This window comes from Triturus cristatus, chromosome 2_2 (genome assembly GCF_964204655.1).
Source record: "Triturus cristatus chromosome 2_2, aTriCri1.1, whole genome shotgun sequence".
In the NCBI taxonomy this organism is placed as follows: domain Eukaryota; kingdom Metazoa; phylum Chordata; class Amphibia; order Caudata; family Salamandridae; genus Triturus; species Triturus cristatus.
In genome coordinates, this window is record NC_140582.1 from 1,084,342,571 (window position 1) to 1,084,355,657 (window position 13,087).

At 49.5% G+C, this 13,087-nt stretch overlaps 1 protein-coding gene across 4 annotated transcripts in view; it reads right to left on the reverse strand.

Moving 5' to 3' along the window:
- The window catches only part of FGFRL1 (fibroblast growth factor receptor like 1), a 352,764-nt gene that overhangs the window by 290,420 nt on the left and 49,257 nt on the right, over positions 1-13,087 (reverse strand). The window contains exon 1 of one of the 4 annotated variants that reach the window (XM_085642610.1): positions 4,823-4,918. The exons of 2 other annotated variants lie outside the window; for them this stretch is intronic. Coding sequence is in view for 1 of the 2 variants with exons in the window: in XM_085642606.1 (XP_085498732.1) it covers positions 4,807-4,870 (64 nt within the window). In the remaining variant the exon portion in view is untranslated. Of the gene's footprint in view, positions 1-4,806; positions 4,919-13,087 lie in introns of those variants that run through there. One more of the 4 variants, XM_085642606.1, reaches the window with a different exon arrangement.

Genomic DNA, 13,087 nt, shown 5'->3' on the forward strand with positions numbered 1-13,087 from the left:
TGGAATATCCCAAGGTACTGAACACTTGAATAATACATTATTATTATCACCCTCCATAGTGTGCCTAATTTTGTAATTGTATTTGGTTATCTGTATCATTGCTGTTTTCATGGAGGTTAGATGACGATCTGCTACTGCAGTTACCCTTCTCTTGGATTTCTTTTTCTATTGCAAAAATGTGAATATATTTTGACTGTCCACGCCATTTTAATATTTTTTTAAGTTCACATTATTTGTACCTATGCATAATGGGTTTCATTTGTTGCACAGAATCTTCTTATCTTCAGGGTAGGCTGTGCTTTAAAAATGTTTAGCAAATCACCAACCAGAGACACCCAGTGTCAAGAAGTTAGTGATACGCAAACGTTGGAGTCCAATCCAAAAAGATTTCCTCAGGAGAAAGGGAGAAGATGCCTGCGAGTATCTCAATTTTCAAAACAGCCAACTAGAACTATTTTATAAATGTTTGCACTGCAACAAACCTCAAAATGCCTGGAGCATCCCCGTCATGCACTTGAGAAAGTCATGTTGAGTTGTATATATACACAAACATCTGAAAGATGTTCCAGGTATTTCAGACATTACTGCGGCACGCTGCAGGATGGGTACTAGGAGGCTAGTATACAGGTGCTATGCAATTTCACATGTGTTCAAGAGGATCGCCTTGCAAATCGGGCCATAACTTTTGGGCTACATCAGTGAAAAAAATAATCTGTAGGCAATACATGCATTTGTAAACTATATGTGTTTCAAGAAAATATAGGTAAACATAAGCTGGGTTTGTTTGCGACGTGAACATTACCAACGCCATTTTGTCCCTTCCTAGGCCTGTATGAGCGCGTAAGCGGCAGCCATTTTTAGACACCATGGCCTCTCCTCACATTCCCAGCCGCCTGCACGTCTCTCTGACCACGCTAACATCCCCCGCGCCCAGGCAGCCCCCGAACTCTCCTACTTGAGCCATAAACACATCTTCAGCGCGACCCTGCCTCAGAGCCACATCCTGTACCGAAGCCACATACCCTTTCATCCCTTTCATGCGAACGTCCCCTTTTGATAACCTATTGTCCGAGTCGATCCCAGGCCATCACCTAGCCCTGCGGATGCAGTTTATTGCCCCCTACAGTAGAAACTCGCCCCCCTTCAAAGGAGCTGATCACACCACGAGCCGACCGATCACACACATTCCTGTTCCCAGCGGAATGCCCAGCTGTGCGATAGCCATCACCTGCTGAGATTGGGGTGGGAACTTCTACTATGGATACAAGTGGGAACGGCCCTGAAGTGGGGGATTCCAGGGATGTCTTTCCATATTTCAATGTGTCGTCAAGAATGTGTTGTGTGCAATAAAGCAATAAACCTGTGTATAAGAGGCGAGGCCACAGAGATGCGGCAGAGCACCTCGAGACGATACCCTGTTTGTCTGATCTGACGTGTTCTGCTCCGGAGCATATTAAAAACTGTTTCCTGCTTTCAAGTTTCCAGCGCCTGCCTCTTTATTTGATAATCATAGAATGGTTTAGAGGCGACCGACGCCAAGCAGTGTTCGAAAAGGTCACCCAGAGTAATTTGCTCTTTTACAGGTTGACTCATAAAGCTTAGCGGAATACGGGTATGCCGTATGAGGAAAATAGAGGTTCAAAAGGATTCATTTTAACACCTGTGCTTTGTCTGGTATTTGTAACCTACTGATTTCTGTAGAATTGTCGGTCTGGATTTGCTGTGTATTAAAAACAAATAAAGGCAACCAACCCAAAGTTGTTCCAACAGTGAACAGTGCACTCACACATTTTTTTCAACGGTACGTGTCAAACAGTACTGTAGTACGGCCTGCCCAGTGACAAGCGAATAAATGAATATTAACATACAGCTCAAACCGATACATGTAATATGAATCAAAGTCAACATTAATGGATTTAAGTCAATAATTTAAGATCTCAAAGTCCTCAGGGCTTTTAAACAGTTTAAGATGAAGTCACAATATTTAAACTGTTGATGGTTCGATTCACAAGAAGTATGAACCTGTTGGTTTCATCAGAACAATACCCAACCATCTATATACACTGTTAGATAAGATCGAAATAGAGGGTTGACCATTAGAGGTAGGTCAACCGCTAAGTTATTCACCCAACACGGACTATCGTAACCATGCCATCACATTAATAAGCAGCTTGCACATCCACTGAACTATTTAAGCCACATAAACATTCAGTCATGGCAATGTGATGCACGTGCACAACATGGTCACGGAGGCTCTCACATGCCATGCAAACAACTTGCACTAATAATATAGCGGATGCAAAACCCACAACATGCACTATAGCCAAATGAATGCATCCGTCTCTGGACTTTTTCTGGTACACCTGCACCAGTGACTGTGAGGAGATGCTGCTGGACAGGCATAGGGAAGCCTCTACAGATTTTAAACCCCGTAAAACAAGGCTTATGGATGGTACTTCAATTCATTTCTACTTAAATTGGGGAAAAACAAAGGCGCTGTCCAGGAAAAGCGCAAAGATTTAAGGCCCGTCTGTGGGACATGCTTCTATAGAGACGTGAGTAGAGATCTGGTGGCCTAGTGACTCTAGCAGGCCCTGTCCCTTCCCTGCACATGGCTCATGGAAGACGGTGTATAACGACTAATTGGGTGTACACCTATACTTTAGGTGTGCATGTAGGGCAGAGGTGCACAACGATGCGACTCCCAACCTGACCCGTGTGCTGTCTGTGAACAGACAAGAGTGTACGAAAACAGTGCTCGCACTCAGCGGTGTCACTAGGGTTGGTGTCACCCAGTGCGGTAACCCATGGTGTCACCCGTGCGGTCCGCACCCCCCCACACCTCCCTAGTGACGCCACTGCTGTAAGCACCCCTTTCCAGAAAGAAAAAAGCCCTTGTGAACAGCACTAGGCACTTATTATGTAAGTGCCTCACCGGAAGACTCTTTAAGACCTTAAAAAGAGAGACACATTTTTGGATTCTTCTATGAGTGCCGTCTTTGAGTGACTGCGTTTGAGAGGAGGAGTCGGTGGCTTAAGAGCCTTCTTTGCAACCTGGGGAGCAGGCTTCTAATCCAAGCTCTGCTCTAGTACTTGAATGAAAATCGTGTGATATTGGGCAGATTGCTTACTCTAGCTATGCCTACAATTGTAACTTCTGAGTGAAGTGTAATGTACATATGACATGTAATATCATTCTGCATTTCAAATGTATAAATCCCCAAGTGCTGTGCATGGTCTTCTATCATCTCCCGATGACCCGCCATTAATGCACAGTGGTTCATTGCTACCCAGCAGGGTTCGCAGTATAGAAATATCTGTACATATATTGAAGAACACTGCAATATATATATATGGAATTGCATTAATTGTGAAATATACAGTTTTCAAAACAAAGAAGGAATTATCCATTGCACCTTGTACAATTGTCTGTAAATATGTCAGGTGCATGTATCACACTCTAGACTAAAGTTCTTCTCACAGCACCTGGATTAGGGACATAATTAGGAAGTCGGTGGCTCCATTTCGAAAGCACGCCCCCAGTCCCCCGATGGTGTCACGGTGTCATCCCATGCGATGGTGTCACCCGGTGCGGTCCGCACCCCCCGCATGACACCACTGCTTGCACTGGCGGCATGCAAACTGAACTGCTCATCACACATGTGCAAAAGTTGTTTTGAAGTTTTGGCTCTCGCAGTATTGTAAGAGGTGACTCGTCAAGTTAGGGATACCCTAAAGGTCACGGATTTATAAGCATGCACAACTCTACCACATTTCAAACAGCCTGGTATAGGATTAACACGAAGGTCGGAGCTAGATGCCAAGATGCTGCTGACAAGCAGCAAGGGGGGGGGGCGGATTGGGGCTACGTCATCAATGCACATGTAGGTGGACGGCAGCTGCGCGAACAAACAATTCAAACTGCCTCACTCTATAGTGCTATGCTGGGGAGTAAAAATATACACATATTTAGAATAGAATAAAAATAACTAATGATTTCCGTGCTTTAAATGGGCAGATATCTGCTTCTTCAATTTAAAAGGGAGAGTGCCTGCACTTCTCAGCACTGCTGCCATATCATACATACCACAGACTCGATTCAGGCAGGAGACACCCGATTTCTTTAAGCAAAAACTGGCTTTATTTTGGCTGTCTCCCACCTGAAGCTGCCTCTTCTAAAATGTCGCTATATATGCAATATATTTAATGGGAGACTACCAGCACTTCTATAATATTTCCACATTAAATCATACAGGAGCCCATCATTTTGGAATTATTACGTAGAATGTGAGGGGTGTGCACATTGCGATGCAGCACAGCTTTGCAGCTAAAGTAGGCCGACCGCCCTCGGCAGCGCGCGAGTGAAGAAGCGCTTTGCATCGCACCGTCCGCCGGCTCCGGTGCGCCGGGTCCTTGAGGGACGAAGGCCCCGCTCCCAGTCAGCCCCTGGCTGTGACCGCACTCCCAGGGCCTCGCATGCCGATTACACCGACGTGGTGCTTGGCACCGCCTTCCACGGCGCCTTATCGCGATAACCGGGGGGAGGGAGTCAAGGACAGCCCTGCGCGCGCCTTCCCATGAGCATCTCGGCGGTGCGAACAACAACACAAAAAGCGCGGGAGAGGGCTGTGGCGACGAGGCTGCAGGCTTGTCGGGGCAGCCTGCGCTGAGCCGCGGCGAGAGATTTCGGGAGCTTTTGTTTCCTTAAAGCCTGCCTCAGACAACAAAATCTCTAACCACTTCCTTTCAAAGGGCCTCGCGGAGAATGTCAGACAAGCATTCTCTTGAAGCCTGAAAGGCGCCAACCTGCTTCAGCACGCACATCTGTCGACGCCGGAAAGGTGTCCAACTCGTCCTGTGCGCGCGCCATGCTGGTTGGCAGTGCTTATACTGATGCCAAAAGGGGTCCAGTCTAACCAGTCTTCGGCTGCTGAAAGGGGCAGTGAGCGAGTGGTCGGCCCAGTTCACACCGGCACACTATGTAGCTGTCAGGAGGCGCCGTTTAGCCAGTAACGTGGGCCATTGGATGCTGGGACTTGTAGTTTCACTTTCAGCCACTAGGAGTATGAACCTATAATTCGCAGCATATAATGAACGTCATTGGTTGAAAACTCAAAGGTGACTGGCACCTAGTCTCGTGACACTGGGATAATTGATAAGAATGAAATAACGAATGCCAGGGCTCTCGAGTTTGTCCGATCCATGCATAAGCAGCCTAGCAAGTCCAGGGCTTTTTCACATTCTGGGCTTCCTAGTGCTGCTTTTTAATAGGATAATAAGGATAAGCCACAGAATGCAAAGACGAAAACCAGGATTGGCTGAGCTACTCACACATGGACCTTGGAAACCCAAGAACTCTGTAATGCTTTAATTTTAATAGGCATTGATGTACTTCATTTTAAGAACTGTTTGGGGGGCAAAATCCGAGACACTGAGTAGACAATCTTAAATTAATGCAGACTAGAGCTGCTTGTAGACGTAATAACGCATGTTATACATTTGTACTTGTATTGCACCATATGGCACAGGGTAGGGGCTGCACTGAAATATATACATTTGTTAGGTGACAAACTGGGGGACCTGCTGATAATGCTACAACAAAATCACTAATCACTCTTTTCTTTTGAGTGTCTCCATTTGTTATCTTGGTGTGATTAAAGCTAGACTGAGCACGGGCCAAGAATGGGATCCTTCTGTTGTCCCAAGCCCTTCCATACAAGCACTATAAACTTCCTTAATAATGAGTGCATTGGTGCTGGAGACCATGGCTGAAACGATTACACCCAACTGGCGCGCCCACCTGCCATTCTGGCACGTTTGCCAGCTGCAACACACCCATTCAGTATACCACAGACTTACACCTTTGCATTACAGACATCTTGCAGAGGGGGTGAGCCACATGGCAGTCCCCAGGCATCTGTAACTTGTTTAACAACAAACAACCGCAATGACATGGCGAGTAAATGAAAACAAAAAACTAAAGGCATCTGCTGGCTTATGAAGTGAGAGCTCTGCTTTGAATTCCTCAAAGGACATACAACAAAGGTGCCTCAAGATCCAGGCCTGGTTTTGATTTAAGAAAATAGAAATAAAGAAGAGTGGACTTTCTGTAGGCCACATACATGGCTGCCAAATTTCTGCTGTCATGTGTGTTACACCTACAATCAGTCCTCGATTTCGAGCCAACATCACTTTCCTTCTGGGATTTTAATGTCTATACTTATAACCGAAGTAGGACTGCCAGTCCCAGGATGCATTGTGCTGTTGGCTAAACATGTTTTTTAACGGTGTCATGCATGACATGGTGCCACTTGTCCGCTATTTACATCAATCAATCAATCAAAACATTTATATAGCGCGCTACTCACCCGGAGGGTCTCAAGGCGCTTGGGGGAGGGGGGTCTGCTACTGCTCGAAGAGCCAGGTCTTGAGTTGCTTCCTGAAGGAGAGGTGGTCTTGGGTCTGACGGAGGTGGATGGGGAGGGAGTTCCAAGTCTTGGCTGCCAGGTAGGAGAAGGATCTTCCTCCCATGGTGGCTCTTCGGATGCGTGGCACGGCGGCGAGGGCGTGGTTGGTCGAACGAAGCTGGCGGGTGGGAGTGTAGAAGGTCAGGCGGTTGTTGAGGTACCTGGGTCCCAGGTCGTGGAGGGCCTTGTGTGCGTGGGTGAGGAGACGGAACTTGATTCTCTTGTTGACGGGGAGCCAGTGCAGGTCTCTCAGGTGTCCGGAGATGTGGTTGTGGCGGGGGATGTCCAGGATGAGTCGTGTGGAGGCATTCTGGATGCGTTGGAGTCTCTTCTGAAGTTTGGCTGTGGTTCCGGTGTAGAGGGTGTTTCCGTAGTCCAGTCGACTGGTGACGAGTGCCTGTGTGACCGTCTTCCTGGTTTCGGTGGGGATCCATCGGAAGATCTTCCGGAGCATGCGTAGGATGTTGAAGTACGAGGACGAAACGGCGTTTACTTGTCTGGTCATCGAGAGGGAGGAGTCCAGGATGAAGCCCAGGTTGCGTGCGTGGTCCGTAGGTTTGGGAGCGCTGCCCAGGGCAGGGGGCCACCAGGAGTCGTCCCAGGCGGAGGAAGATGGTCCCAGAATGAGGACCTCCGTCTTGTCTGAGTTGAGCTTCAGGCGGCTGGTCCTCATCCACTCGGCTACTTCTTTCATCCCTTCGTGTAGGTTGGTTCTGGCGGTGGCTGGGTTGTTGGTGAGGGAGAGGATCAGCTGAGTGTCGTCGGCGTAGGAGATGATGTTAAGGTTGTGTTGGCGTGCGATGGTCGCGAGGGGGCTCATATAGATGTTGAAGAGGGTGGGGCTGAGTGATGATCCTTGTGGTACGCCGCAGATGACTTCGGTGGCCTCGGATCTGAACGGGGGGAGGCGGACTCTCTGTGTTCTTCCGGCGAGGAACGAGATGATCCACTCCAGAGCCTTCTCTCGGATTCCGATGTTGCTGAGGCGTTGAACTAGGGTGCGGTGGCAGACAGTGTCGAACGCTGCGGAGAGGTCCAGGAGGATGAGGGCAGCTGTTTCCCCGTTGTCGAGCAGGGCTCGGATGTCGTCAGTGGCTGCGATGAGGGCGGTCTCGGTGCTGTGGTTGGCTCGGAAGCCGGACTGCGAGGGGTCGAGGGATCCGTTCGTCTCGAGGAAGGCGGCAAGCTGTTGGTTGACGGTCTTCTCGATGACTTTGGCAGGAAACGGGAGGAGCGAGATGGGGCGGTAGTTCTTGAGGTCGGTGGGGTCAGCTGATGGTTTCTTCAAAAGGGCGCTGAGTTCGGCATGCTTCCATCTCTCCGGGAAGGTGGCGGTGTTGAAGGAGCAGTTGATGACGTCTCGGAGTTGGGGTGCGATGGCGGAGGCGGCCTTGTTGAAGATGTGGTGGGGGCATGGGTCGGTTGGTGATCCGGAGTGGATGGTGTTCATCGTGTGGATGGTGTCTTCGGTGCTGATCGGGGTCCAGGCGCGGAGGGTGATGGTGGGAGTCGTCGGTTCGGTGGTTGGGTGCGTGGGCTGTGTGCTGAAGCTGTTGTGTATGTCGGCGATCTTGCTGTGGAAGAACGAGGCGAGGGAGTCGCAGAGTTCTTGCGAGGGGGTGATGTCGTTGGATCCGGCGTTGGGGTTCGAGAGCTCTTGGACTATGTTGAATAGTTCTTTGCTGTTGTGCGCGTTGTTGTCTAGTCGTTCTTTGAATGCTGTCTTCTTGGTGGCGTGGATCGACTGGTGGTGTTTGCGGGTGGCGTGCTTGAGGGCGGTCATGTTGTCTGTAGTCGGGTCTTTGCGCCAGGCTTTCTCGAGGGTGCGGCAGTTCTTCTTGCAGTTCATGAGATCGTCGTTGAACCAGGAAGCCTTCTTGCTGCCGGGTCTGCTGGGGTGGTTTTTCAGGGGTGCGAGGTCGTCAGCGCAGTTGGTGATCCACTGTGTGAGGTTGTTGGCTGCCTGGTTAGGGTCCGTTGAACTGGCGGGAGGAATCAGGTTCAGGGATGTGAAGAGCTGGTCGGGGGTGATCTTGTTCCAGCTCCTGCGGGGAGCCTGTTGCGGGTGGTGGTGGGTTGTGGTCCTTTTGAAGCTGAAGTGGACGCAGCTGTGGTCTGTCCAGTGGTGTCCGGTGGAGTGACTGAAGGAGACGTCCTTGCTGGAGGAGAAGACGGGGTCAAGCGTGTGTCCGGCGCGGTGGGTGGGGGTGTTCACAAGTTGCTTGAGTCCGAGGTTGGCGAGGTTGTCCAGCAGGGTGGTGGTGTTGCTGTCCTTGTTGTTCTCCAGGTGGAAGTTGAGGTCCCCTAGGAGGATGTAGTCAGCGGAGGGGAGGGCGTGCGGGCTGATGAAGTCTGCGATGTCTTCGCTGAATTGTGTGCGTGGTCCTGGGGGTCTGTAGATGAGGGTGCCTCTGAGTGTGGTTTTGGGGTCGGTGTGTATCTGGAAGTGGAGATGTTCGGCGGTTGTGAGGGTGTTGTCGGAGTTGGTCGTGATGCGGATGGTGTTCTTGTGGACGATGGTGATGCCTCCTCCAGTCTGGTTGATGCGGTCCCTCCTGTTGATCTTGTAGCCCTCCGGGATGGCGATGGCGATGTCGGGCGCTGAGGAGGCGTTCATCCATGTTTCCGTGAGGAAGGCGACGTCTGGAGATGTGGTGTCGAGCAGGTTCCAGAGTTCCACGGCGTGTCTGTGGACAGAGCGGGTGTTGAGCAGGATGCACTTCAGGTGGTTGCTGCTGGAGCTCGGCTTGGCGGGTGCGGGTGCGGTGCAGGTCCGGATACATGAGAACTTGCAGGATCGGCAGCGGAAGGGTCCGTGGGTGCGACGTGGGGTGGCTCGGTAACATCTGGCGATTCGGCCGGTGTTGAGTGCGTTGAGGGTGGTGGCGTCGTAGGTCCGGCGGGTGGGCTGGCATCTGCGGGGGCCAGGGGGTCTGGCGCTGGGCGCGGTCCAGACGCGGACGGGCTCAGACGGGCTTGCCTTTGGCGCACAATCGGCGCGCCTGCTGCGCGTGCGTGGGGACGTCATAAGAAGGGAGCCGGGAGGGACGGTCCGCTGGGTGGCGGGAGCGGGGGCACCAATCGGCTGGCAGGGGGGCGGGGCCGCAGGGGGACAGCGGCGGGAAAGTCGAGTGCGGGCGGGCGGGCGGGCGGCTCAGCGGCGGCTGGGTCACCTACAGCGGAGCAGGCAATCAGGACAGGTAGCAGGAGGATCGTGGGGGCGACCAGGCCTAGGCAAGGCTCGGTTGTCGCTCCCGATGAGAGGCAGGAGTCCCCTTAAGAAGGGAGCCGGGAGGGAGGGTCCGCTGGGTGGCGGGAGCGGGGGCACCAATCGGCTGGCGGGGGGCGGGGCCGCAGGGGGGCAGCGGCGGGAAAGTCGAGTGCGGGCGGGCGGGCGGGCGGCTCATCGGCGGCTGGGTCGCCTGCAGCGGAGCAGGCAATCAGGACAGGTAGCAGGAGGATCGTGGGGACGACCAGGCCTAGGCAAGGCTCGGTGGTCGCTCGGTGGTCGCTCCAGACCAAGCTATCCTTCAACCTTCCACCTTTCCTACCTGAGGCATTTATGAAACACTATAAGCAGAATAAGAACTCAAACATATGTAAAATAAATAATAGTGTGGTGGCTGCAATTCAAAACCTACATTACCAGAAAAATCAAAGCTCTTGTTACCTATATCAGGGCAATATCTCAAAGAGGATAAGCAGAATAGACACCTTATAAATGGGGAGGATCGCTGCATCTTCGCAGTGCTTCCGCCCGATTCCCCTGCAACCTATTGAAGTAATGCACCAATCAAATTATATTTTGTAGATCTTTCTGTAAATATGCAATTAAACTTTACAAAAAACTTGAACTATTCCACCAAGTACGTCTGGTTGCTCACTTTGACCTAATAACTTCGTACGGATTTCGCCTAATTCGTCTGAAGCAATCATCTTTCAGTTTCAAACTTTTAAGAAGTGGTAGCTACATATTTTTTGTCAGGAATGGAGCCACACACCGTCAGTTAAAAGGGGTACAGTGGACATTAAAAAGCGCAGTGTCTGTTTTGTGGAGGTGGTGGTTGCAGGTGGTGGGAGCTGGCAACTATCTGGAGAGTGGGATGCATTTTACATCATGAGGCTTTGACGCAAAGCAAGAGAGAAAGGCAGCAAAGGGAGACAGGAGGGGGAATAGAATGATAGGGAAATAGTGAACCAATGAAAACGCAGGGACTGAAAAAAACAAAACTTCGAGAGGTATATAAAGGGACAGGAAGTGTAAGGTGGTGGAAGAAAAGAGGCATGAGATGGAATCAAGAGCAGGCTGCCTCAGTATTAAGTAATGTAGCCATTTGGCAGCATCGCCAGTGCACTCCTAGCAAAACCTTTGCGTTTCTGCATTTTTTAAACAAATTAACCACCAGTAAAGAGTGCACAAGGAGGTAGAAAAGGCTCATTCACCTGCAGCTTTTTTTTTTATTTCTTGGGTATATAAAATGAGAGCCCTTTCGTTGGGTAACAATCACATAATACTTTTTTTTAAATAAAGACATCAGGGCCATAGTTCCATTTGCATCAGGTAAAATGGCTACGTCTTAGGTTAAGACTAACTAATCTCTGACCTACGTCTCAAAACACCAGTCAAGCAGACTGAGCCTTCAGGAAGGCTCGCTCCAGATCCGCATTGCTAACAATTATTCTAAAAGACTTTGTCACAGATGTTTGATCTACTTACAATCAAAAGTTAAATTCAAAGCAGCAGCCTAAAAGCCCGGCAAAGGCTGTTGATGGCACACTGCTTGCCTGGACGTAGAACTACCCTCAGGAGAAGCATCAGGAGTCCTTTTTTTTTTTCTTCATTCTACTCAAAGCTGATTCTGTATCAGGTGACGGCTGCTCCTGGGAAGCGTGGAATATTCATATCAGAGCTCCCCCGTGGCGTTAAGAAGGTGCTTTCAAGTTCTCCTCATTAGCCATTAAAATGAGCGCCTTCGCCCCATGCTCCCTGGCCTACCCAGGCCGCGGTTCAGGGAAACGCTGGACTAGCAATAATGTCTGCGACAGAACTCGCGCCAAGGCTCGCGCATCAGCCGCTTAGTAGCCTGCCGAGAGCGAAGCAGGTGAGATGCACTGGCAAAGACTTGGGAAGGCAGCTAGTCAACAGGGAACCTCCTCAGCGCCATTGAAATCCAGCTGTTCTGGCTGGTGATCTACAAAGCCTGACCTCTTCGCAGCTGCAGGCTCCACCTAACACCAACTCTAGAGCAAGGGCCAACTCAACAGCTGGGAAGCCAATAGCAAGCTGTTTCTTGATTGCAGCGACGAGATGTTTTTGTATGAAAAAGCTGAGATTTTTTTAAAACAAAGATTAAATGGCAGAAAAAGCCATTACATGGTCAGATACTTTGATTTCATGCCTGTGTTCATACAAACTGATGAAAGTCTGAGCTCCGCCAAGGAGATTGGCACGTTTGAACCTTGAAAATCCCCACTGGAGACAGGCCGTGGTATGGATCCCAGCCTGCGCCGACGAAGCTTCGCTAAAGAAATTGGTCTTGCCTTATTTCACATTTAATCCTGAAAGTACAGCACTTTGTGAAGTTGGAAATGCGGTCTTTGTGAGTGGGCCAAAACCCTAAACCGGAGCCGAGCACTGAATTATGACCACTGCGCCACGGAGAATTTATCAATCAAAAACAAAAAATACACAAAACAAATTCAAAGTGAAGAAGAAAAGCCGATTTGTTGGCAACAGGAGCAGGACCAGCTGCACGAGACTATGATGCTCACTTTGTGAAACTCCACGCTCGACAGGGATCCTAGAGGGATTTACTCTAGGGTTTGATTCCAAAAGAGAGGAGTAAATCTAGAAAAAGAGACTGCAAGAGAAATTCAGTACTTTTAGGAATTCTACTACTTTTTTGGATTGTTCCACCTGCCTTTCCGTAACGGGTGGTTGATGCCAAGTGGCATCAGGGGTGTTTACTGGAAGTAACTCCTGCCCACGAATGCCATAAGGTGCTACATTGGCTAGCATTGACTATCTTTTTAATTCACATTAAGAACAAGTCAGTGTTGTGATTTTACAGAATCTTCTTTTCCACCTTTTTTTCCTGTCAGTTGTTACCAACTACTAGTGGTAAGCCCAATTTAAAATAAGAGCTGAAAATTGGGCTTACCACTAGTAAGCCCAATTTTCAGCTCTTATTTTAAACCAAAAAATAAAAAGGTTCAGCACGCCCCCAATAGTATATTCACTTCGGCTATGTCGCCAAATTCTGTCTTAGGCTTCAACTTGAAATTTAATGCACAGCCTTCATTTCGAATTCCTTAAAATATTCCTTTTATTCAAATCTTCTCTCTCGTCTTATAGGAAAACCAATTCTTCACAAGTAGCCAAAACAATCGCCAACGCATTTCATCTCTTACATGAGACTTCTTCAGGGCTCATTAGTTGAATTTCTTGGCAATTGTAGATGCTCTCATCAACCAGTCTGGTCTTTCCGTGTATCCTAGGTTTGTCTTCTCTCCTGTTTCAATATTCCTGTCCGTGTTTGCCGTGTTCCCATCAATGACATCCAAACAGTCAAGTGGCAAAACCAAGCATGATAGACATCTGAGTTATTCAACAGATAGCC